This window comes from Nyctibius grandis, chromosome 1 (genome assembly GCF_013368605.1).
Source record: "Nyctibius grandis isolate bNycGra1 chromosome 1, bNycGra1.pri, whole genome shotgun sequence".
Lineage (NCBI taxonomy): Eukaryota > Metazoa > Chordata > Aves > Nyctibiiformes > Nyctibiidae > Nyctibius > Nyctibius grandis.
Window position 1 is genome coordinate 122,160,872 of NC_090658.1, and position 22,010 is coordinate 122,182,881.

Here is a 22,010-nt window from a genome sequence, read left to right on the forward strand (position 1 = left end):
TTAGAGGCGTGCAAGTCAACACATCTGAGTAGAAAAATGAGAAGACAGGAATTCATATTTTAGGCATGGAAGAATCCACCTTTATCAATGATACCAATGCAAAAGAAGAAATATGACAAAGCCTGAAGACAAACCTTTCCCTGCCTTCTTTTCTGGTCCGTGCTACCTGATTAATTTCCATTGCTGTGAGCTTCTGGGCCAGGCGATACTGCCAGACGTAAAACGCTTCTTTTGAAGCTGCTATCACATGCGTTTTGGTCATTGTGACAAACAACGGCCCTGTTATGAAACCCAAATGGTTGTAAAATTAGTGCTGCAAGTATTGGACTAGATGCTAATTTGTAAACTTTTTCCCAGATGGATGAAACCATATCTCCATAGGTTAAAAGCAAAAAACAAAAAACCAAAACAAAACCCACACCACACACAACCTAGCAGCAGTTTTCATTAACTGCTAAGAAATTTCACTGGGGCCTTGTGGCCTTGTTCAGAAAAACAGAGAAATTCTTCACAAGGTGTGATTTTAAAATTAACACTTTTCTCCCTATTATTTCAGCAAATTTCCATGCACTAATGCAGAAGACATCAAATACATATAGACAAATTTTCAGGTTAATGACTAGTTCAGGAATATCTCAAATCTCTAACAAGTCTATCAAATACCTCCATATACGACATATTTGTAATTATTCAAATATAAATAAGACTACTGAAAAGTTGACAATCTAGAAGAGATTCTTTGATTAGCACCACTTAAAAACAGTTAACAAATTTTGAGTTAGACAAGGCCTAAAAATGCTGTTAGTATCTTAGTTAATAGCTGGGCCAAATAACAATTCTTTATCTGCATGACAGAAAATTAAGTACTTAGCAAAGTGTGCACTTAGTCTTACTTTGTTGCATCCAAAGACCACAGTGTAGGAAGGCAGTGCATTTTCTTTACTTTAGCCCTATGCCCATTTAGAATATGTGGATAAATTGGGTATCTCATTCCTGCTGTCAACGTTCGGTGCACAAAGGAAAAAAAATATATATATGCGTGCAAACCATTCCATTGTTCTTTATAATACACTGTCTTGACTGTATTGTAGCTCTTATTTTTCCTTTTACAATCCTTTGTTTAATCTTTCTGAAAACCAGTGAATGCACATAAAAAGGCATAGAAATTGTAGAAACCTATTAAGTAAATCCCCCAATGTCTTCAAATTCTACAGGTAAATCAGTATGCTACCAGACAAAACAGGCAAATTCAGAAGAATTGTGTAGCCCAGCCTGTTAGTGAAACACTGAGTCATGCAAATAACATGCTGTGAGCACAAAATCTTTTTTTTTTTTTTTTTTTTTCAGTGAATCTCATTTTTTTCTGTATTTTAGCACAGAACAGAACTCTGGAGGGAGCTATAAGCCTGCCATAAAGCACAACAGTGCTATGAGAGACAGATGGAGGAAGACTGGTTCAACAGATTTTATTTCTTTGAAACCAAGAGGATTTTATAAGCTACCTGATGGCTCTAGAACACTTTTTAGTATAAATGTAAACACTGATAAGAAGGCTTAGTGATGATACTTAACATGTGAGCAGTACAGTTGTTTACATTATATGCAACTCAGTGTATTTCATATACTTATAACATTGATTTCAACAGTTTCAACTGAAGGATACAGTTGTGACTATTGAAATGAATAAGTATATGAAATACACTGAGTTTCATTAACAGCATTATAATATAATTTCTATGTATTAGAATTCTATGAATAATATGTATTAGAATTTCTATGAATAAATTCTATGTATTTGTTCTGTTCTTTTATTACCTTTCAGCTGTACCTGCCATAACAATCAATGCTTTTCTCCTTTAAAAATCAAACATGAGAATCTCCTCACCTGTGAGGGAATGAGGTTTCCTGTTGCTCAAATAACAAAATTTTAGTACTAAGTCTCATATTTGGACTCAACTTAGTCAACATTTGAACACATTACTCCAAGATGATGCTAAACCAAGCCCACAGCTGAAAGCCATGAGCATTCCTCAGACTCACCAGGTGACTCCCATTTGACCTACAGCTTCCACGGAGCCTAAACTTACTCATTTGTGCACACCTCAAAGTACCCCAATCTGGGAAAAAAGGATGTTCACATAAGCTCTATTGTGATCCAGAAAAAAGACAGCAACACATCTATGCTTTATCCAGATGAATACAATCAATTAGGCATTTTATGAACATGCCTAAGACTTAAACTAATTGTTGCTGTCAAAAAAAACCACCACACACCAACCCCTGACACATTTCCCTGCCATTTCTTTTATATCAGCTCTAGTAGTACCTTGACCACAGAGTAAGTTGGATCAGTTCATTCATCTAACTGACCTCAAAACTAACTAAATAAAAGATTAGTTTAAGTTGGGTTAAAGAGAAAAACACAAATGTTGGAGAGGGCAGGAATGAGGAGCCAGCATGAAGGGCAGGGCCTTTCCTTCTTTGCTACAGCAGGCTAAACGATGATTGGATTTAAGCCAAATGTGAAATCGCAGGGAGAGGGATACACAGCACACAGACACAAGCATCAGGATCAGATCCATTCAAAAACACATCTGGAAGAGCAGTATCTGTATGTGGGAGCCAATGCTTTTACAAAATTGCCTACATGGTTTAAACAATTGCATAGAAGTAGGACATACGGGATTTTTTCTAGAATTGCTTTAACATTTTGTAAGGGACAGTCATTAAACAAGCAAACACAAAAAAGTACAAACAGAAAAATCTGTGGAAAAAGAAACCACAATCCAAGTCTAGACTGGACATTAGGAAGCATTTCTTTACCGAGAGGGTGGTCAAACACTGGAACAGGCTTCCTAGAGAGGTGGTCAGTGCCCCAAGCATTTAAGAGACGTTTGAACAATGCCCTTAATAACATGCTTTAACTTTTGGTCAGCCCTGAAGTGGCCAGGCAGTTGGACTAGATGATCTTTGTAGGTCCCTTCCAACCGAGCTATTCCATTCTATTCTATTCCCCCTTCTCACCTCAGAGCCTTAATCATTGGGCTATACTCTGCTCCCAAAATCCTCTCCTTTCTGGCTGCGTAACAGCATAGCTTCAACACAAGCAAAGGATGCCCCAGACACTCCAAGTTTGGGCTGTTACTGGGGCAGAGAAGGGAGGGATTTGTCCTTTCCTGGGAAAGGAAAGATGCTCCTTTCAATCCTTCCAGGCTGAGGAAGATCTAGAATCCCTTTCTAGGCATCTGGTTTAACTACTTAGTTTCCTTTAGTGTAGGGAAGCATTACCATCTTATACAGCAGGCTTGATTTTAGAAGCAAGTGCTGCTCACTTGGGCATCAGTGCCCTTCAAAGAATTCATGCTCTGACTGTTAAGCAGACAGAAAAGCAAGCACCTTAAGTCAGGAGGTGGCAAGAGATTCGGAAGCTCCTCTACTCAGCATTTCCACTGCATAGCAGCTTTCCATAGTAAACGTGGACTTCTTAGATTGTCTAGCTCTTTCCACATTTTGCAGATAGCTAACTTCAGTATTAATGTCTTAATACTTAATTTTCAGACCTTGAAAATATGTATGGAAAACATCTAAACAGGTGCCTTACTTTTCAGTGATCAAATACTGAAAAGGATTAAACATACCACCTCATCAAAACAACGCCAACATGTGAAACACCTGCCCTTTAAGTTTTCTCTGGCCCTTCTTTCTCTTCTCACCTAATTTCTCTTCACTGTTCTTTCATAAAACCTCCTCCCTGAAGGAGAGAAACTATTTCTTAGATATCCAGGAATCTCGAATAACCTTCTGCAACGTCTGTATTTCATCCACACTCACTCCATCTCACTTCAAAACATTTAGAAAACATCTGCTTTCATGTCTAATCTTCTTTAGAAAATAGTAGATGGAAAACAAACTTAATGCATGACTATATTACTTCGCTGCATGAAAAAGCTGAGACACTTTCTAGCATATGATATAGGATATACAAGCACAAGAAAGACATGTAATCCCACCTAAATCTGGTGGAAAGGAAGCAATCTGACAGACAGACATAAGACTAAACTGTTGTTTTCATACAAGCCTGTTACAGGCTGTTCCTGAGAAACTGGAACAAACTTAGTCCGATCAATAACATCTACCTAATTTTAGAGCTTGATTCAAAAGTCTCTAGAAGTGTTAGCTCATAAATAGAAGAAAACATCAGACAGCAGCAGGGACAACTGAACTGCACATGGGACGACTCATGAATGACCACAGTTTACAGAATACAAAGAAATAACAATTTACTTTAAAAATTATCAACTTCAAGTAACAGTAATTCAAGTGCTGTTTCACATGTAGTTCAGTCATGCTTGTTAAGGTGTCCAGGAGGGAGGTGAGACACCTAGGCATGACTCCATCACTCTGCCTTTAATCCACCTGTATGTTGGTCAGGCTGTTGTATTCATATCACTGGGCGCTAACACACACATGAAAGACAACTCAACACTTCACTATGTCAGTGCTCCTAAGTGCGTATAAGAAGATGATATAATCCAGCCTGAGTGACATTTTCTTAGCAGATACCATCTGTTGTGTTTCCTTTTAAAAGATATTATATAACAAGATATTTAACCTTCTGTAATTTATATTTAGTTATTCATGAAAGGACTTTGACAGAAAACCAGTGAGACTGTGAAACAGCACAGAAGAAACTGTTGGTTTCATCCATCAATGTCTAAAGAAAGTTGAAGTGATGGCCTTTCAGCAGATAATGACTGATTAATCCTTTTTTGCCATCGTTAGCAGAGGCAAGCATTAGAAAGCTAATGACATAATTAAAAATTCAACAGAATAAAGGGAATAAGCACTTTTTTTTTGAGCCCTTCTTGAACTATTGGCTTAGAGCCCAACAACGTAAGATTTGCATCTCCTGCGGGTGAATGAAACATTGTACGTTGTCACAATTACTTTGTCATTACGAGATTAATAGCACTTTGTTGAAACAATTTTATAAAATGTATAAACTGAAATTCATACAAATTGTGCCTTAACACATGTTCCCAGATGCATTATTCAAATGCTCCATCAGCTACTTAGCATCCTTAGATTAGCAATCTTTTTTCTCCACTATCGATTTCCTACCAGGTCAAAGCCCAGGAGACCTGCAGGACACCAAAGTCTCAAGGAGGAGTAAAATCTTTATGCTCATTTGAGCACCAGGTGATTGCTATTCCAACAAGGGGCAGTCTGGTAAAACCAAAGATACTGTGTGTTCAATCAGCAGTAATTACAGCCAGTCAAAAATTATAGTTTAGACGCACAGCAGTCAAGAGTGCCCACTTAAGAACAGGCAGAGGCACACAGATACCAAGCGGTCTGTTGAGGAACATCCTACTATATGAGAAGGCATTTTTCGTAAGCATTTATGAAAATTAAATAAAGTAACAACCTAAGTGTTTTTAAACCGCTCTTAAAGATGGTACTTCGAAGTCTGAAACAAGAACAAGAGTTCAAAACAAAAATTACCTAAGCAACTTATCTTCTGGACAGAACTCAATGCAACAATTTATTACTTTACTAAAAGAGAATAGCCTGAAAAACTGTTTTGGTAGAAAGAAAAGAAAGAAAAAGAATTTCACAGGCAGATAATGTATTTTTCATAAGTCAGTAACATCTCTCCAATTTTCTTGAGTAAGAAATACATTAATTTTACTTTTGTACTGCTTATATCTTAAACTATTAATGATTACTCTCAGCTGATAAGTGATTTAAAGCTGATTTTTTTCATTTATAAACAGGACAAAAGGATAATGATTTTGTTAGAAATGATGCACCAACTGCAATATTAAAAGAACTTACAGAAAGGTCTTCTGACTTTAAGGTTTTACAAGGTCTTCTCTCTCTACTGACCTTAGCAAGGCCAACCAGCTTAAGTTCAGCACCCTGTCAAACTGGAACAATTGTACTTTCTGCTGCCAAGAAGCTCCAACTGTGACAAAAACAGCATGTTATACTGTATATTAAGACCTTGACTGTGTACAAGTGTCTACACGTCACACAAATTGACCTTATAAATATTTCCAGTTGTTCTATAAAGTTGTATCTTCAAAGATTACAAAAAAGGAAAGGAACTATGATAAAACCAGTGCAACGTGTTCTAACAGTGTTGCATTTATAGGTGTTTGCTTCTCACTTTCACCTTCAATACCTTCTGTAAATGTGGTGGGGTAACTTTAAAGGAGTCTTACAGGATGCATATATGAAAAAAAAAGGTTGAATCTTATGGCTGTGTTTACCATACAGCAATGAAAGACTTGCTTGTTATGTTTGAACTACTGAGACTACAGAAATTTTTCAGGACTCAAAAATGCAAGTATTCCTAACCTCAAGTATTTGCACGTCTATGAGGTTGAAGGCTATAACGCCTAGCATTTTCACAAATGAACTCACACTAGGAAAGAGCATTGTAAATCCATGCACTAAACTGATCCTCTGACACTGGAGGGAACAGAAACAGACTGCAGAAAGCTTAGTTAAGCTAAGGGAAGAGAAGCTTTTTCCAGATTGTTTAATTTCTTCAGCACAATTCAAATACAGTTGGAACAACAACAGCATTTTTCAATTAAAATAGCATTTCTCTTTAACTGTTTTCAGTCACTGGAGAAGACCCTTTTCTTGTGTACAGACAGCTGTAGGAGACCAGTTGTAATGGGGGAACTGTAAAGAAACTCATACCTTTGTTTATAATGTAAATAAATAAAACTATCACAGATAGACTTAGAAAGCTCACATAAACAGAACACTAGAAAAATGCAAAGAGAAGAGTTTAAATGCAGAGTTAGAGGCGTACATGGAAAGCTAATTTTGACCGTTTGAGTGGGATTTGTCTCACCTAATGTTAGACATCTCTGACAGAGATGAGCTGGTTGCCCCGGGCTTCTTTGTACCCAATGGAGAGCAAAAAGACCCCTTCCAGGAATGATTCACTGAACTTATTTTAGATGTCAGCTGTAGAAATGAGATGAACTACTCCCTATAAGTCCCTGAATCCTCCTCTCACCACCCCAATCCCACCTGTCAAGTAAGTCCAGGAGACTAGTAGGCACATACAGTGTAGACATCTGATTAGGAGAGGGGATGGGACAGGGGGGACACAACAGACATCCCACCCACAATATCATCTTACTTCAGTGCTCAGGTTTTTTGTGTTTTTTTGGGGGGGGGGTTTTTTGGTTTTTTGTTTTGTTTTGGTTTGGTTTTTGTTGTTTTTTTTTTTTCACCTCCATCTATTGTAAAATTCTCGGTATTCAATTTCCTGGGCACTTTATTCCTTAAGATTCTGATGTGCCACCCCTACTGTAAAAGGTGGCAAGAGGGCATCAAACTGACATAAACAGAAATTCTGACACAAAAAGTACCACAATATGTCATACACATTCCATAGGACAAAGAAGTCAAACTTATTCATCAGAGCAGGATACTCTTCATTTTAATTACGATCTACAAATATAGGGCATGAATTTCACAATATACATTTGACTCACAGCTGATTTTCTCCTGCTATCACTGAAAAACTGAACATGTTAGAAAATGACACTTACAAACTTAGTTAATATGTAATAAAACTGTTTAGTAGCATTGGTTGAGGAAAATAATCATCTTTATGATCTCAACTATTTCTATTCTTTGGTTGATTTTTTTTTCCTACCCATATTCTTCTATGAACTGTTATTACTTCTTTGTCTTATAGTTCTTCACCTTACTTTCCTCATCATTTCTATCTTACCAAAACTTTGCTAGACACTTTTCCCATCTGTTTTATCAGACAGAATGGCTGTTTGTTTATCATTTAATATTAACACCAAGTATTAGCACTATGGCTTGGAACTAACTTCTCTAACGAGATTAATTTAAACAGAAGAGTTTCTTTTTTGTAGAGAGGATGAAACAATGGCTCTAGGAGGCAACTTACATCGCAAAAAGTTCATGAGGTTTCTTGTTATAATAGCTACATCTCTTTTTGGCACAGGTAGATAAAAGATTTTGGTTTGATTTGGTTAAAAATTAAACCTAATTTCTGCAGAATCAGAGGATGTAAGTTCCAAAGCTATAGACACATATTAAGTAGATACCTTTACAGGGAGGAATGCTTCCAGGTTTACAATAAGCAATCTGCTTTTGTCCATAACCTGTTCCAATATGGCTATGCTCCTCTGCTGTACCAACCACACACAAATTTTTTTCTCCGAACTATTTTGGTGTGCTCAGAAAGTGCTATACTGCCAAGCACAGCAGTGGTATAGCACATCCCACCTTTCTAACATACAGGAATCACATTAAATGTCTATGCCAAATACACCTTCTACTTACCATCATTTTAGCTAAGAGGTTCTAAAAATAAGTATGTACGTTTCATTTAAAAACCATACTCCCCTCACTCATTCTAAAGGAAATAAATATTCTTGCTAAAACTTCTTTACAAATGATTTAGCTTTTCAACAAAACAGAAAAGTGAGTCAAAGAATCAAGCTTCAAAAAGAAAACTGCAAATGGGGTTCACAGTGTCTATTCTGAATCCAAATTCAGATCTATTTGGATAACAAACCAAAAATAAAGCAAAAAACAGAACAAACTAAAGTGGATTAATCAAAAAGCTGATTAAATTGTCAGTTTGTCTGCACTTCCCTCATCGGTTTGAAGGGAAAAATCAATGATCTTTATTCTCTAGCAAAACTCCCAGAAAACAGTGGTTTGCAATTACTTGGCAATGTTCTGTACCACACCTGCAGCAAACAAGCACTAGGGAAAGCCTGGAATTCAGATCTATTGAGGATTTGGTGGTATTTTTGTACTTCTGTTATAATCCACTGATTTTTTTTTATTTGATTTTTAATTATATCTGAAAATATTTAGATAAAACAGTTGTGAGGAAGGTAAGGAAAAGATATTATCAACACTGAAATATGAGAAACTGATCTTTAAGATATTTGGGAAGCAGCAACATGTTATTTTTAAATGAAAGTCCAGATCAAACTATTTCAATTGCTCTGAGAAACAGGACCCTCTTCAAAACAGTACATTTTCTTAAAAAGGAGTTCAGTTACCACTGTTGTGAATGAAAATCTGAATCACTGAGAACATCCATTAAAAAAAAAAAAGGAAATTAACAATTTTTTAAAATTATATTGTATATAGTTTGTATTAACTAGAAGAATCAGTTTAAATTTAGCCAGTTTTTACAAGGAATAGGACTGGTTTTATAAGCCACTATTTTTATTAACAGAGTAATTAATAGGTCATTTCCAACACAAATTACAGTTCACAACATGGGAACACCTGATTACATGTTTATTACATTTAGGGAAAGTCCAAGTAGAAGTGAGAAGCCAATATAAAATCATAGTTACAACCACGTATAGAACAGAAAGTCACATTTGGATGCAAAGGGTGTTACCACACAGGGATTGTTTCATTGAACAACAGACATGCATAAGTAATTCATTATAAAGACTAGAAAGAAAACCCAACCAAATAAGACTATTGCAAGTTGCTTACCAATATCAATATATTTTGGGTCCAATGGAGTGCCAATAGAATTGCAGAGAACCAGCACATACTGTATGGAAATAAAAGCAAGTGTCATTACTACCACATTTTTTGTAAATTGGTAAGCTGTACAAGGTTTTCTGTGAAGGTGTGTCTCATAACCCACATTTCACACAATCTAATGCTGATCAGCAACAGAAAACAGAGGGACCATGACTGCAGTAAATATAAAGCAGCATAAGCATGAGAGTAATGAGATATTTGCCAATTAGCACTATAAACGAAGCCAAGCGCAAAACAGGAAAATGACCAGCTGTTTTAAGCGAAGGAGCAAACCTACCAGACAAAATACAATACGCAGGATGTACCACCAGCAGGCCCGCAGATAACATGGGGGCAAGACAGCCAGGGACTCACCTCCTGCTCTGTGGGGCACGCGCTGTACTGCGATTATTTACTAGCATGATACACCAGCAATTTCTCAGTGACTCAACTGTCGCCGAGCTGTTCGTGCAAAGGATAATCTCAGAAACTGCATCAGACCCCCTCGCTAGCTCCCAAGAAGTTAGGACCCCTCTTCTATCCTTTGCAGACATCAATCTCCTTGAACCTCCAAGAGGGCTACAGTGTGGGGAGTATTGTGAATAAGGCTATCCCTCCACCCTGCAGTATCACAGATACTACAAAACTGAGGAGTTTTGTTAGTTTTGCCCTTCTTATAATCCTGCTCGGGAAGGCTTCAATAGCACAGATATCTCAGGTTGGTCTATTAAACTCAGGAAGATGCAAATAAATAAAAAATGACCTAGACACCAATGCGTCATTGCTGTTGCTGATGTATTTATTTTTCCAGACCTAAATCAAGGATTAAATAGCTTTACGATGATTGCATAGGGAAATAAGAACATCTTGAATGAGAAGTGTGGAAATTAAGTAGCAACTTTTACAGTAAAGTTTTTAGATTTTAAAAAAAAAAAAAAAAATACAGGGTTGCCAAAACTTGAATCACCTGAGAGCTGTTATCCTGACTCCTCAGGAAATGGAAGATAATTACATCTTCATAGCTCTTTCACCTCCTGAACAATTCATGTAATTGTGGTAGCAGACTACAGCAACTGTACAGCTTACCCCTTTAAACCAATAGATTGATGGCTTATTAATCACATGAGAATGGTAGAATTTAGGTTTTCGGCTACTGTGTGAACTTCATTCTTTCAAAGAAAAAGAAGTGAACAAGGATTTCTTTTCATTAAATAATTTATCTGGTTCTGCCACCAATAAACACCTCTCAAAAATAGTATTTTTATTTCTCTGTTTATGAGTTACACTTTCCACCAGCATTGTCAAATTTCTCTTCTCCAAAAAATATGTTGATCCGCCACCTCTGTACGAAACCACATCTGGCTTTTTAAAATATTTATGGTTTGTTTCCATTATGTTTATATTAATCCTTCTCTCGTAAATTATCCCAACATTCACTCTCTAATCAATTTCTCTTTTATGCCCTTTTTACTTATTTCTGAGACTCTAAGTCAGTAGATCAGAGACTGCCAAGGGGTGATGGAGTAACAGTATCCAAGACAGAAGCTGCATGAGCTACACAGGGTGGTGCCAGGACAAGGGAGTTTGCATTGTGTGATTTGATCAAAGCAGAAAGCTCAAGCCTTGCTATGGGTATCAACATTAAGTTCTTCATAACTTACTGACATTCACATCCACTTGCAATACTTTTAAACATTTCCTGCTGAAATCTGTCTTTTTTACCCCAACAGCTATTGCTGTACATTTTACTGTCTTGAAATCACAATTCTAATGACCAAAATCTATTGCAAAATAAATCTATTTTTCAGAAAGCAACTCTTAACAAACTGCTATCCAAAAGATAGGCTTGTTCACTTCATTTCCTAAAAGCTGACCCCCCACAGTGTTAATAATTACACTGGAGCCATTTCGAAAGAATTGAAAGACGCTTATTATCTGTAATTTTCAGATGCTAAAATTAAATCTCTTATTTATCCTCAAGAAAGTTACACTAAGTCACTCCACTGTTTGTTTCCTATTTTAAAAAAACAACCCAGAAAAATTTCAGTTTTTTGCACTCATTTTCACCAAATGATTTTGCCATGTATACCATATTTTCAATCCATATGACAGTACACACCATTTACTGCACAATCGAGCAAAGCACCACTAAAGCATTTTTTTTTACCGTTGCACCAATTGAGTCCGTCTCATGCTCCTCCTTTGTAAGCAATATACAAGTGATATAGAAAATAATTCAGAGGTGAACGCCACAAGAAAAACCATGTAACGGTTAGCATCACACTAATGGAACTTACATTAACCAAAGGATACATTTATTGTATCATTTGTCACTATGTTTTAAAAATAAATAAATAAACAAATGAGCAGTTTGTAGTAAAGTGATTTATATCACCTAAAAAATTCCCCTTTTTTTCCCACCTCTGACTGGTTAAATATTCGTTACAATTCTGATGCTCTCCTGCTTTTAGCTTTTCTGTGGAGAACTGTTCTAAATATTTCTAAAGACACATTAATCTTGAAGGCTGCAGTTTTCATTAAGTTACTAATGGCTACGAGGAGTTAAAATATAGAGGCAGTTAATCGGTTCTGCACATTTTTGCTATTACTTTGTTGTTTGTTGGGGTTCTTTGTTTTTAAACAGAGCCCACTCAAGTGCTATTCTGTCAAATGACAACTGAGTGACACACTCTGAGACAGATTCAGAATTTTATATTTCATCTTATTCTGTCTGTAAAGCACCGACACGTGGAACAGAGCGTTTCAAGTGAAAATTAAAAGGAAGATTTTACCTGAGGTTGATTTTCATCTGCCTTAGTTGCTAAAACACAGAAGTCCCCATAAGTTGTTATGGAAATCAAGCTCTTGACATATTTCACATACTTCTCATTGTTTTTTGCGTCCCAAAAGACTACACAGTATTCTGGACGATCAGGTCGGGTATACGCATAAACAACTGTATTGGAGCAGTAACCCCACTGCCAAGAGAGACAATTTTGATAAAACCTATCAGAAATTATAAGAATTCAATAATAAATTGCTCACAGCTATGAAAGAGTTTATTTCATATACACAATCAGTATTCAATATTCTTTACCTGTCAAGTGATGAACTGATTTATTAAAAGTATGTGAACACAGCTCAGGTAATAAGTTATTTGCATAATATTAAACTGGCAAAAGTAGCCTTCCCATCACGCAGAATAACTTATCACAATCAGAACTGGAGGATCAACCTCAAAATGTGACAAGATCTCATTTCCCCTTGTTTCTCCCTTGTTCAGTGGGTACACAGAAATACCCACTGTGATGATGGTTTTTGCCATGAAAATGCTTGCTCTATGACTATTGATTTGAAAACCCAAAGTTCATTTCCCAAGGGAAATATAATAAACACCTCAAACAGGGCGATTCTGAAGCAGACAGAAATAAGCAATTATATCAGAGCACTATAATATTCGCATCACCTCTTCCATATTAGTAACATGAGAAAAACCATCCCTTCCCTCCAGAAGAATATAATTATTCATGTAACAAGTAGGAGAAAGGGCAAAAAGGCAAAAGAAGAAATGGAATATCCAAACACTGTAAAAACCATGAAGATGTATTTTATTGCATTCAACTGATTTAAATTATAGAAATTAATAATGAAAACCCTTTCTAACATAGCAGAATCAGAAAATATCAGAAAGGAGGTGAAGCTGACAAACAAATGAGATATAAAGCAAACCACTTAAGGATGATGATGCAATTGTAGAAAAACTAATAGAATTCTCTGCATCAGCATTTACTAGAAAGAGAGAAGAAAGCTTGTGAGAGAGCTGGCCAGAAGGGTTCCCACACTCTACAGGGAATGAAGCTGAGATGATAAACTGAAGTATCAGCAAAAGAACATTTAGAATAGTTCTATATAAACTGAACAGTAATAAATTGTCAGAACCCAATAGTTTTCACTCAAGTAGAGTTCTATGGTAATTCAAACACAATGCTGTGGAGTATAGCGAGAGGAACAGGAGTGGGCGGATGTAAAAAGCGTTATGATTCTGCAAATCACAAATCAGTAAATCCAGCTTTCACACAAGATAGAGAAGTTAAAAAAATAATATAATAAATAATGCAATTAGATGGACATGGATAAACACAACACACTGGACAGTGATCACATTTTTAGCCCTGGAAATTGTACCTCATTCATTTATTATTATTTATTACCTTTCAGAGAGGCAACAGGCATGCGAATGAAGATTACCCAACTGATATAACCTACTTGGATTTTCAAGAAAGTCAAGCTCATTTTGGATGCAGGAAGAAAAATAAAAGAATTGTAATAAAGGTAGTTTTTGACAACTGAGAGCACTACCTACCCACAAGATCCTTCCCTGAGATGCAAACTGGAACTTATACTACTCTGAATATTCAAAATTTATATGAAAGGAGTAAGCTATGAGGTAATAAGTCAGTAAACTGTAAATCATGTTTGTCAAATCTAAAACTGATCTCAAGAAGTGGCAAAGGGCCCCAGAATGCTGGATGATGAGAATATAAAGTGAAATCCAGTGTAGACTTGAACAATGTAATATACACCAGAAAAAAATATAACTAGAGCTACAGACTCTAAATTAGTATTACAACTCCAAAAAGATACCATGTAAACTATTAATAGTTTAAAAAAGATCAGCTCAATTCATAGTTTTTACTGTCATATTAATTTAGAACCCCCTTTCTCTTATTATGGGAATACTTGAAAAATACAGGAAACCAGAGTGTTCAGTAGATTGGTAATGTGATACTAACACTTCATCCCCAGGTCATTAATTTCAATCCAGCCTAAGTTAATGACACCTTTGAATCACTACCATTTAATGACTGTCACCTTGATAATATCTAGTTCCTAAAAGGGAGTCACTGACATAATCAGAAAGCACACAGTGGTAGTAGTGTCCATTATTTATTGAAGGACAACACATATCATTCACCATAAAAATATTTAACGTTGAAACTGAGTATACTACCAAGAGGTGAGGAGTTTATTTGCTGCAGAAATAAATTAATTTGAGCACAACTTTTTCCACTTTAAGTATGCAATAGGAAAGAGAAAGAGAGAGCTTACGCATGCAATTTCTAAAACTAAGGTTTCAAAATATTATTAATTTGCAAACTGTGCCAGATCTTGAAATACACATGGTCTCATAGATACTGATGAGTTTAAGAAAACGCAATAGGCCTGTGTTCCAGCTGTTACACATTTCTCAGAATAAACATTAGGTAGCATTTCCTGCAAGACTGATTTCCAGCTCAAATTTCCAAAGTCTTTTCCAGCAGATTTACAACAAACTATTTGAGATTTCTTCCTAGCAGATTTGTGTTTATAACTCCCTGACCAATGATTTTCACAACTGAGTGGAACAATACATTTCAATATAGCTGCAGTATGTTCCTCACATTACACTCTCTCTCTCTTTAATCACAGTGGTTACACACTGATGATCAAAGAACATATCCTGTGTGGGGAAAAAAAAAAATACACAATGCTGTATACTGGACAGTTATCGCTATTTTTGGTTAAACTGTAAAATTAAGTGAAATAGTCCTAACTCTTTAAAACGAACAAACAAACAAAAAAAAAAACACCCACATGGTAGACAAGACAAAAACTATTATTTGGAATTAGCTGAACACACACTTGTAAAAAGTATATTAGGAATTGAAATATAAGTAGGAAGTATGCCTATCAGGTTGCATTCATTTCTACTGTTCAGGTTTCTACACAAATCTCCTCATTCAAACTAATAATTCACCACCAAAAAAATGACAGTAAAAAAAGACTCAAACGATTCCCATTGTATCACGTAGCCCACTCAGTTTAACCAAAGAGCAATGAAAACACTGGAGCCTTACCTACGTGACAGCCTCAATTACTACCAAATTTAGAATCATGCCCAATTCTGTTAATATTGACAAAACATACATTCCCTTATTATGAAAATAAAATCAGGAATTCATTATAAGAGCAATGGCTAAGTCATTCCATCACCAAGACAGACACTCACATTCCAATAAAACTTCAAGTCATTAGTGTCGATCAAAAAATAATCATAAGTTAAGCACTGATTTATATATTAAAGCTACTTTTTCAATCCATTCAGAAAGAGAATAAATAACAGGAAACATTAATACAGTTAAGTGCCACATTACAACATACCTTGTAATCTGGACGAATGTTTGCAAAATATATGTAAGAGTCAACAGCTAGCGCAATTCTCAGTCCACTTCCCTCCCAAGACAAGGCAGATATCTGTTTGCCAGGAACTTTCAGTGTGCGCAAATGCTTGTTTAAAACAAGGAAAGAAAGAGATTCTGAATTTATCATAGGAAAACCACTCTAAAATACATAAATGCCTCAGAAGTTTCATTTACGCTGGAAGTGTACTAGTCAGTTGATGCACCACCCTTAACTACAGTTGATAGTTTAAACAAAAACATATCGCTAATCTATCTCAAGAGCATACAATCAATCAGCTGCAGGGGCACACAATTTGCAGTGGGGCAATGGACATTTTCCTCTTTTTTGTTCCCTTTCAAAAAAAGTCTAAGGCAGGCAGTTAGATGTCCATTTACAATTTAAGAGCTAGCAAAGAAATACACTTTCCATCTTTTTTTTATATCTTTGTTGTAGAATTTGAAGTTGAATGAAGGAAATGATTGAAAAAAATAATGTTTTCAAAAACTATAACCTTAGTCCCACAGAGCACTTGTTTGTGGGAAGCTTTTTTTTGCAAATAATATAGATGTGTGTAATAAAGGATACATTAATCTACTATTTACTGTAACATTTTGAATGATGTTAGGCTTTAAAAAAAATACAACTTTTTACTGAGCAGAACACTGATACTTATGCTGAGATCTAACTTTCCTTTTGAGGGCATAACTTTGTGCCCAAATAAACGGTTATCAATGAACTTACACAGTTTAGTACCTACTTCATGCCTTTGATCAGATGCAAAGACCAAGTCCAAATACTGGTCACACTTTATTCACAGAAGATACCATCTTCCAAAAAGTTAAGTCCATACCTGAATATCAGAACTAGTATAAAACAATTTTAAAATCTAAAGAATTTACTTCTAAACACTAGACACAAAATCTGGGACACCTGTTTCAGTTAATCTGAAGGACATTAGCAACCGAAGTCATAACATTATTGCCAAGACCTTTGGTTCCATTTAATACTTTCAACTAAGGAAATCCCTACAGATGATGTTGGATCTTAACCCCTTTCACAGCACAGCTCTATCCTTACCACAGTTACCCTCAGGGCTGAGCAGTACTTCCTCTGTACAAAGGACAAACTTCCTCACACTCTGATACCTAACACTAACTTACTGATTTCCAGGTATATTACTAGGAGAGAAAGTGAAATTACCTGAAATTACCTTGCAAGGCAAGACATAAACAAAAATATATAGGAAAGCTGTCTCTCAACTGTTGAATATTTAACATCTTATAAAAGAGACTGGAAGTACAAAAAACATTTACAAAACAATATCCCCAATAGACAAATGAAGATGAGAAACAGCTTACCTTTTCTGAAGTTCCTGAGCCATTGTTTTTACTGATACCAAATGCTGTTTTCTCAGTTTTACTGATTCCATAAAAACAGAGGGGAGCATTCACTGCTGTATTTTAAACTCCTAATTCAGAGATGCCTAGGTCTCGTACACAGCCAGTGGAGAAAGACAAGTACTTCCAGATTTAATACACAGATGTTGAGTATCTTGACTGCTGCCTAAGTATGCCAAACCGCTTATTGACTGTAGTCTGAACTCGGGTATCCGAGTTAGGTGCTCAAAGTTAGACACTATACATATCCCACCATTTAATGTTTTATGAGATGCACTTGGATTTTCCCACTGGCCACTAACTTGCTGTTCTAAAAGGGTACCCGGTCCTGTGACATCTTCCCAGATCCACTCTCCATCATCTTTGCTAAGTCATGGGCAACGGGAGAGGTGCCTGAGGACTGGAGGAAAGCGAATGTCACTCCAGTCTTCAAAAAGGGCAAGAAGGAGGACCCGGGTAACTATAGACCGGTCAGCCTCACCTCCATCCCCGGAAAGGTGATGGAACAACTTGTCCTTGGTGCTGTCTCTAGGCACATCAAGGATAGGGGGATCATTAGGGGCACTCAGCATGGCTTCACCAACGGGAAGTCTTGCTCAACCAACTTGATAGCCTTTTATGAGGATGTAACCCGGTGGATAGATGATGGTAAAGCTGTGGATGTGGTCTATCTCGATTTCAGTAAAGCGTTTGACACGGTCTCCCACAGCATCCTCGCAGCTAAACTGGGGAAGTGTGGTCTGGATGATCGGGTAGTGAGGTGGATTGTGAACTGGCTGAAGGAAAGAAGCCAGAGAGTAGTGGTCAGTGGGACAGAGTCCAGTTGGAGGGCTGTGTCTAGCGGAGTCCCTCAAGGGTCGGTTCTGGGACCAGTACTATTCAATATATTCATTAATGACTTGGATGAGGGAGTAGAGTGCACTGTCAGCAAGTTCGCTGATGACACAAAACTGGGAGGAGTGGCTGACACACCGGAAGGCTGCGCAGCCATTCAGAGAGACCTAGACAGGCTGGAGAGTTGGGCGGGGAGAAATTTAATGAAATATAACAAGGGCAAGTGTAGAGTCCTGCATCTGGGCAAGAACAACCCCATGTACCAGTACAAGTTGGGGACAGAGCTGTTGGAGAGCAGCGTAGGGGAAAGGGACCTGGGGGTCCTAGTGGACAGCAGGATGACCATGAGCCAGCAATGTGCCCTTGTGGCCAAGAAGGCCAATGGCATCCTGGGGTGTATTAGAAGGGGTGTGGTTAGTAGGTCGAGAGAGGTTCTCCTCCCCCTCTACTCTGCCCTGGTGAGGCGGCATCTGGAGTATTGTGTCCAGTTCTGGGCCCCTCAGTTCAAGAAGGACAGGGAACTGCTAGAGAGAGTCCAGCGCAGAGCCACGAAGATGATTAAGGGAGTGGAGCTTCTCCCTTATGAGGAGAGGCTGAGGGAGCTGGGTCTCTTTAGCTTGGAGAAGAGGAGACTGAGGGGTGACCTCATTAATGTTTATAAATATGTAAAGGGCAAGTGTCAAGAGGATGGAGCCAGGCTCTTCTCAGTGACATCCCTTGACAGGACAAGGGGCAATGGGTGCAAGCTGGAACACAGGAGGTTCCACTTAAATTTGAGGAAAAACTTCTTTACGGTGAGGGTGACCGAACACTGGCACAGGCTGCCCAGAGAGGTTGTGGAGTCTCCTTCTCTGGAGACATTCAAAACCCGCCTGGACGCGTTCCTGTGTGATATGGTCTAGGCAATCCTGCCCCGGCAGGGGGATTGGACTAGATGATCTTTCGAGGTCCCTTCCAATCCCTAACATTCTGTGATTCTGTGATCCAGGTGGATATCCTATATACCTTAGAGCATGTTAAACACACTAAACACCTACATTTTGGCATCTAAATTCCACCAGTAATGACCACAGAGACAAAACACACTAAGATAAAAAAACATTTAAGTTATATATTAAATATTTTTACCTCACCAAACGGAGTATAGAACTGCACAATGTTTACATCTTTATCTTGATAAGTTGCTTTCAAGGAGCCTGCCACCGCCAATACGCTTCCACAGTGGTTCCACTGAATACATACTACATTCATACCCGTGTCAATCAAAACAGGATCTAGTTTTTAAGAAATACATTAAGAATATAAACACAAGTAGATGTTTTGGGTCAAGATTAGCTCAGTAATTAGCACTCCACATTTTGTACCTACTGTGATCATTCTCTTCTCTCATTATCTGGCATCTTCCATTGTCATAACAAACAGCAAGACAAGGACAATCTGGTTCAATGTAGCCTTCCGTACCATGATACCAATGTATTCCAGCAATACTGAATGCTCCAGTTACGTTCACCAAACAACTCAGTTTCATTTTCACCTAAACAAGAATGGTTAATTATTTTAAGTCATATACAACATGCTATTTAGAAGAACAAGTTATATCTCTACTGATACCTTGCAAAAGACCAGATGTCTATGCAAAATTTTTTTCCCATCCCAAGAAAAATTTTCACATTCTCAAAATTAAGAGTTTGAAAAACTTCCTTATTCAAAGCCAGATCAGACGTATGAAAACATATTTTAACTACAAAGAAATATTTTAATGTTGGCATTTTCATTCTTTGAAAAGTAACTTAAAAACAAAGCAAACAAACAGAAAAGCAAACAAAAAACCCAACACACACACACATGTGCATACACACAAGGAATCCCACTGGAACTTTGGAAAAAATAATCATTTCAAGCCATTCCTGGCCACAAGATTTTTTAAAAAGAAACCTTTTGTCAGCATTTTCTTGATAAAAGTCTCTTGAATAATATATAAAAACAATTGGAAAAAGTAAGTGTCCAAATTAGAACACCAATTAAGATATGTTTACTTTTGTAATAATTAGCCCTGCGCATCTGGTAACACATGTAAGGGCTTTTCTGAAAGATAAAGAGTGCATTAGAAAGAAAGAAAGAGGCAGAAAGAGGCATTAGAATCATAGAATGGTTTCAGTTGGAAAGGATCTTAAAGATTATCGAGTTCCAACCCCTCTGCCACAGGCAGGGACACCTTTTCACTAGATGATTAGTGATATTCATTGAGCTACCAAGAAAGAAAGATTTATATTAAAAAGCTGCAGCTGCATAAATCTTGAATAAAAACCTTGTGCACAAGACCTTGTCCAGTTCTCAGTACTGAAGTTCACCAACTAAACAAACAAACATGAAACAAAATAAAGACAAAGTAAGTTTTTATGCCTGTTGAAGTTAATACCTTTATTATACCACTGTGAACTTACAATAAAATTTCCCTGATTGTCATAAATGTGAATCTCTCCATTTGCCATTCCAAAGAGTAAAACTTTGCTATCAGAGGACCAGGCCACATGGCACAGGTGGGTACCTTTCAAGTCTTTTCCCCAAATGCGATTGCCTGTAACAGAACATGCATTGTACTTAATAAACATACCACAAAATTAAAAATAGGATGCAAGTTACCAATGTAAAAACTGAAACAGCTGAAGAAAGTCAAAGCAACAATTAGAAAGTAACTATTAAATCTATTTATGTAGAGAAACAGAGCCACTATGTACATAATACTGAAAAGCTATATAATACCACAATTAGTAGAGCTTAAATTTTACCATCCACTGATCCAACAATCACAGCTCCATCTTCATATACAATACAAATCTTTTGTCCATCAGCATTCCAGCTCATACTTCGAACAACAGATTTGTTTCTATTGTTAATCATCTCTTCATACCAGGCACCTATTAGTGAATGAAAAACTAAGTTATACTTATGATTTGATAATCCTCTAGTGGATTCAAGGTACACACTAATCACTGAATTCAAAGAGTAAAATTACTCTCAATTAAAAAGATATGTAAATAGGACGATAGTGACATTTCTTAGCAATATAAATTCCTGAAGTTTCTAAAACAAACAAATAGAACGTAATACAGACACACAAAAAGTTTAGAAAAGTTACTAAGCAATCAAATTAGGTGTTCAATGAAATGGAGAAACCTGAGAATGGTCTGCTTATAAGTAAACATGAGATAGTAGGTTACGTATGACTCTGCAATTTAATAAACAAGCTACAGAAGCAATAAGTTTTGGATAGGAATTAAAAACAAAGTTGTTCTGCCCTTTCAGTAAAACTCCAGCAAGACTATGCTATAGTGTCCCCCAGACGACACAGACACAACTATTGTGAAAACTAGTGTTCAGATGTGAGCTACTTATTTCCAAATAGAACCTGACAAATGAGGAATCGGAGAGGGGAGCCAAAGTCCCAGAGGGGCCCTACAGGAAGCGATCCGTGCTCACGTAATTTCAGAACTGAAAAGAATACACTACGAAACATAAACGGAGCGAACAACCATCTTTGATAGCATATGTTTTAAGTAATTTACTGGCTCTTTTCCAAAACTAAGAGATGATATATGACAGTAGCCACCACATATCAGGCAGAAAGACTAATGAAGTGATATTCTTTATTCCTGAAATGAGCAGCTGAGCTGCAATTTTATTTGTTTTCATTTTTCATGAAACAAAAATCCCCAAGAGAAAAAGAAAACCTTTCATTTTCTTTTTTATTCTCACATGTGTTGGAAAGTTGTTAATTTGACTGAGAGATTTGCTGGCTTCCAAATGAATTTAAGTGTATCAAAGAAGTGCATGTATGTGTGAAAAGGCCAAGAACAATTACAGCAACACACCGGTTAGTCATGAGTACACTGCCTTAATTAAACATTTCTAAAGATTGTTTTTTATGAAAATATTTAATTGATGTTCTAAGCAGGGTTGCAAGGTTCTTGTAGTTCTACCAGTATGTCT

The 22,010-nt window shown here is 36.8% G+C and overlaps 1 protein-coding gene across 1 annotated transcript in view; it reads right to left on the reverse strand.

Moving 5' to 3' along the window:
• WDR35 (WD repeat domain 35) overlaps positions 1-22,010 on the reverse strand; it is a 47,138-nt gene that overhangs the window by 20,678 nt on the left and 4,450 nt on the right. The window contains exons 5-12 of the mRNA XM_068395530.1: positions 20,810-20,938; positions 20,465-20,598; positions 19,389-19,554; positions 19,149-19,294; positions 15,769-15,894; positions 12,360-12,545; positions 9,535-9,595; positions 135-279 (exon numbers count right to left, since the gene is read on the reverse strand). Coding sequence (XP_068251631.1) covers positions 135-279; positions 9,535-9,595; positions 12,360-12,545; positions 15,769-15,894; positions 19,149-19,294; positions 19,389-19,554; positions 20,465-20,598; positions 20,810-20,938 — 1,093 coding nt within the window. The remainder of the gene's footprint in view (positions 1-134; positions 280-9,534; positions 9,596-12,359; positions 12,546-15,768; positions 15,895-19,148; positions 19,295-19,388; positions 19,555-20,464; positions 20,599-20,809; positions 20,939-22,010) is intronic.